This window comes from Limulus polyphemus, unplaced genomic scaffold (assembly GCF_000517525.1).
Source record: "Limulus polyphemus unplaced genomic scaffold, Limulus_polyphemus-2.1.2 Scaffold155, whole genome shotgun sequence".
Lineage (NCBI taxonomy): Eukaryota > Metazoa > Arthropoda > Merostomata > Xiphosura > Limulidae > Limulus > Limulus polyphemus.
Genome location: NW_013665765.1, coordinates 895,765 through 901,405, shown reverse-complemented (window position 1 = coordinate 901,405; position 5,641 = coordinate 895,765). Strand labels below are relative to the sequence as shown.

Genomic DNA, 5,641 nt, shown 5'->3' with positions numbered 1-5,641 from the left:
AGGACAATCTTAAACAGAGTAAGTTTGTAACGAGTATGTTTCGACTATAAACATCAAAGTACACTATAAAACAAAATACGTTTCTACTGTAACTTGAGATTTTAGACTTTTATATAAACAACGTTTTTAGTAATTATATGAAACAGAAACATTCAAAAGGCTCTTATTATTGTCATTCGGAAGTTTATTGGGACTGGTTTAGACCTACATAAAAACAATAAAATATAAACACGTTTACGAACTGAAAGAAAAAAGTCGGTTATGATAGCGTTCTAAGCACCTAAAAATAACTACACTAAATCTTGACGCCAAAGATGGGGGAAACCTAAGGCAATATTGCTTTTTTCATTGCTCACGTAGTTATAAATTAATCGCACTAAGCAAGTTTAATACCATTAAATAAATATATATATATATATATGAATATTTGTATTACAGAAATAAATATAAAAACATTATTTCAAGACTTCCATAAACAAAGACCATACTTTTAATGGTATAATATATATTTTTCTGAAGAGGCTAATTTGTCTTTATTGAAATTTTTATCTTAATGAATTTGATACAGTGTTTACCATACTCCTCCCCAGAGGTCGCGTCGTTCGTTCCTAAATTATCTTTACCGTGATTGTCACAGCTTCATATCATCGTTTGGCCCTTACCATGGTTATCTCATACTCCACAACGAAACAAGCGCAATCCGAGAGTTTTTTTTTCTTTTTATGTGTAGTAAAATGGTATACAGTGTATCAATATATTACGCTAACTTTTCTGTTTCTCTATTTTAAAGCATATAATTTTGGTTAATAAGAAAAATCAATCAGCCTAACTTTTAAGTTAAAATTGTGCAAAATTTTTTGAATTCGAAAATCACGTATGTTAAGTTTTCAACTAAGAAGATGGAAGAGTTTAGTTTTTATAAAGTGTGAGGGAAGAGAAAGGAAAGTATCCAATAGCAAGCAAGGTTAGTGCGTCCCACACGGCTTTAAGTTTTTGCATAATAAGTGTTTGTTTGTTTGTTGTTAAGCGCAAAGCTACACAATAGGCTATCTATGCGGTGTCCACCATGAGTGTCGAAACTCGGTTTTTCGCGTTATAAGTTGACAGACTTACCGCTGAGCCACTGGAGAGCGCTTAGTAAGCGATACCACGTTCCGAATGTGAATGGCTCTTGATATTCAAAGATCTTGCCCATCACTTTTTTTCCGATTAAAAACCTTGCTCTTAGTGCAACTAAAAGTAACAATACATGAAAGTTTGATTGAGTGTACCTAAAAAATAAGGAATGATGGTCTGGAACTAGCATGGCACAGATAGAGTTATTTAATAAGAGCAGGCGTATGTTTAGAATACTGGCCATATGTCTCCACCCACCATCTATTTTTAACCTGAATATCTTTAAATAGATGTATTTACTGACTTGCTTCCAAACGTCTTCGAATGGTAGGACACATAACTATAACTGCAGATGTTCAAAAAGATCGTACCGGTTTCGCTACTTAGAAGTCACGCCGCAGCGTTCTTAAGACCTCCGCTACATATGCCAAACTTCTCCCATCTGCTCATATGCTTTTGAACTTATATATATATATTGTTTGTGATAATGCGTGTTTACCTAATATTTTATCTAAGGAGTTCTGTAACACTCTTTGTGTTTTTTTTTAACAGAATGTTTGTATGACGCCTTAGATAAATTTACTTTTCAAGAACATTTAATTGTGAAATGAAATTTTATCATTGTACATTGTTTATTAAATATGATAAACATTGAATTGGCATAAGGTTATACAGAAGTTATCCTGACATCTAACGTCTGCAGAGAAAGAAACAGAAATTGAAAGACCATGGTATTAAAATTAGTGTAATCACGTGGTTGAATTTTACGTAGATAATACATTATATTTATTCTTGTGAAATTTGCTGTTTCTGCTTTAGCTTATGATAGATTTATTTCCCATTTTTATGATACAACTTAAGCCCTGATGTATGTTTCCAAGAAACTAAAGTTAGAAATTATTTTTACCGTTAAAAAAGAACATACAAACTCAAGAGAATGATTATACTAAACACAGTTTTATTGATTTAATATCTGGACGATTCTTTGGTATTCGAGGTAACTTCTCTGTCGCATAAGTAACAACTATGATGTAAATAACTGACAAGTAAGTAGAACCACCCTAATTTCGGCAGTGTTACCGTCAAAATATCAAAATAAATACTCTGGTTTCGAAGGTGGTACCGTAACAATATCAAAATAAATACTCCGATTTCAGCAGTTTTGCCATAACATTATTAAAATAAAACTCTGATTTCAGCGGCGCTACTGTCACAATATCAAAGTAAATACTCTCGTTTCGAAGGTGTTACTGTCACCATATCAAAATAAATACTCTCGCTTCGAAGGTGTTACTGTCACCATATCAAAATAAATACTCTCGCTTCGAAAGTGTTACTGTCACCATATCAAAATAAATACTCTCGCTTCGAAGGTGTTACTGTCACCATATCAAAATAAATACTCCGAGTTCAGCAGTTTTGTCATTACAATATCAAAATAAATACTCTGATTTCGGTGGTTTTACCATCACAATATCAAAATAAATATTCTGACCTCGGCGTTGCTACCGTCACAATATGAAAATAATTAACATTAGTTTGATACTTTACGTGTATTGCTTGTGTGTGTATGACTTTCGAGGAGCAAATGAATGAATTCGATATTGTCATCAAACACTCAAAATTCTGAATAAGTTTATGTCATATATATATTCATCCATGCACAACATAAATATTAAGCTAAAGAACAACAGCTCTCCGTTACTATACTTAGAGATATGCATTCTTCACATTTGGCATAAATCCAGTACTCACATTCAGGAATTTGTCACTTAATTCAAATTTTCTAAAACATATTGAAAATCCTACATACGAGCCACATTCTAAATGGAAGTCTGTTTAAGATTCACATCTCACACGAAAAAGGGTATGAATGAATATAGAACAAATAATAGACTGTTCTTATCCAAAACAAATAATCATTAACATACAAAGAAGTAAAATTCATGTCTATGACGAAAACAACAAGAAGCATGCGGCAGCCAGTTTGCGTCGCTACAGAAACGTCTTATCAAAACTAGCTACAAAATTAAACCCTTTAGTGCAGTTGATATAAAAACGCAATTTGAATCATTTTGTTCAATGAGGAATTGAAGTAAATGTGTTTGTGTGGACAATACATAGTGGCGACATCTTTTGGGATACTATGACAGACATTGTTCTGTTAAACTAAAGATCGTGGCTAGTATGTATATGGTGGTTAGTTACATGGTTTAAGTCGTTAAACAATTTTTTTACTGGTAAACCCTTTAGTTCACTTAGCGCTATTTTCCCAATATTTTTTAAGAGATCGAATCCGCGATATCTCTTATAACGCTACAGGAAAGCAAAAATAGGTAATTCAACTAGACAGAATTATTCATGAATGTGTACAAAATATTTTGTGGAATAGCATTAAATATACTTATTGTTGATTAATGCACAAGTAAAATTAGTGATTCTGTTGAATGACTATAGTTAAATATACATTTCGAAAAGTTTTAATTAAATATTTTCAAGCCAAAATAAAAATATACATAAACATTCAGAATTATGAATAAATATAAGAAAAAGTACTTGATAAGATTAATTTCGTTTCTCTGTTTTATTTATGAAATGCTAGCATTGGTTTAAAGATTTCTAAAATGTAGATCTAACAAGAATAATGACAACTGCTTGACTCTTAAAAATATATTGAATATGTTTCATTTTATATATATATATATATCAATACGTCGTTTAAACTTGAACAAAGTCAACAAACAGAAAGCTTGTTCAATTGACGATAATATATTTTTTTCCCCCAAATTCAAACTTTCTATACTTAAACTTTATAAGAGTAACACCTCAACTTGTCTTACTCTAGTTTGAATTACTTAGGTGAAATATAATGATTGTTAAATAGTCTAGAGTTCTAAGTCTCCTAAGTCATGGTCCCTTGTCGCTTACTTTATTCAAAGGATTTATATACTTAAACTTTAAAAGGGTAACACCTCAACTTGTCTTACTCTAGTTTGAATTACTTAGGTGAAATATAATGATTGTTAAATAGTCTAGAGTTCTAAGTCTCCTAAGTCATGGTCCCTTGTCGCTTACTTTATTCAAAGGATTTATATACTTAAACTTTAAAAGGGTAACACCTCAACTTGTCTTACTCTAGTTTGAATTACTTAGGTGAAATATAATGATTGTTAAATAGTCTAGAGTTCTAAGTCTCCTAAGTCATGGATCCTTGTCGCTTACTTTATTCAAAGGATTTTTTTTAAATTTTGTACAGTATATTTTAAAATTGAAGAAGTTTTCTGTATACATTCTTTATTAATCTCGCGAAACGTTATATTGCGGTGTATTAATTTTAATTGAAGAAGGTATCTATTTACATTCTCCATGACTAAGGCACGTATCTGTTTTAATTATAAGTCAAAGAGATTGTTATAACGTTTGTAATAAAGTCAAAACTGCTGTCAACAGATTATGAATTCATAGAACAAGGCATATGTTATACTGTGTAATTTGTCTAGTTTGTTTGGATTATTTTCTTAAACTACGGTAGATGTCTAATACCTGTTAAAACGAAGAGTCCTATATTATGCTTGCATACACTCATTCAATCATTTTGTTGTTTTCACTTACATCTTTCAATGCATGTATTATCTTCGATATGACCAACTTTTGAAGTGGAAGGAGTTCCTAGTGTTGAAAGTAGCGGAGACACAGTGTCACTATCTTGATCTCTTGATGTGGAACCTAAGTAAATTTAAATCAAACATAAATATATATATCCAACTAGAAATTGATGAGTAAGTTATAATGCAAGAAATCTGACGTATGTCGTGTTAAATTTCTAATCGTTTATACATTATCATGCCAGTGTGTTATTATTGTTTTTTTATGAATTTGCACAGAGTACCTGAAGAAAACATACCGATGTTCTGTCTAAACATCTAGTATGTTCCATCATCAATAAAACTTTTCCTGTGCTTATAAATTGTTGTTTGCCTACTCACGTAAACTTACAACGTCAAACCACAAAAAAACAATAAAATGGCTAAAATACTTTATTTTTTACTAAACGACCTTCTTTAGAACTCGGGTAATTTGCAATAATTGTTATTTAACTTAGTTTTATACATTTTAAGTTTAAAATAATTTTATTTATTTTCCACCCAACACACCAAATAAATATATAATCTACCTTTAAGTTACTTTATGAATTAGAGATACTATATTTATACTCATACAATAGATAAAAGTAAAACATCATTGTATGCCAAATTGTGCGTATGGTGTACTTTAGTATGCATATAAAACAAACTACACCTACATTGGTGAAATTTGTTATATTAAAACGATCTTGGAGCCTCACCACGTCGTTACAGACCAATCACTACGTCCGGTCATGCGACAACGGTGCATCTTGACAATTGTCATGCAGCGTAACTTCCGTTGCAAAAGGTTTTGTTGTGAACCAGTCACGTTTACTTTACAGTACGCAGCTCCTACACACAGGCATGGCCAGGTGGTTAAGGCACTCGACTCGCAATCT

At 31.4% G+C, this 5,641-nt stretch overlaps 1 protein-coding gene across 1 annotated transcript in view; it reads right to left on the bottom strand.

The window, feature by feature from the left end:
• The window catches only part of LOC106476453 (band 7 protein AGAP004871-like), a 64,288-nt gene that overhangs the window by 36,159 nt on the left and 22,488 nt on the right, over positions 1–5,641 (bottom strand). Inside the window, exon 2 of the mRNA XM_022381304.1 lies at positions 4,729–4,842. Within this exon, the coding sequence (XP_022237012.1) occupies positions 4,729–4,842 (114 nt within the window). The remainder of the gene's footprint in view (positions 1–4,728; positions 4,843–5,641) is intronic.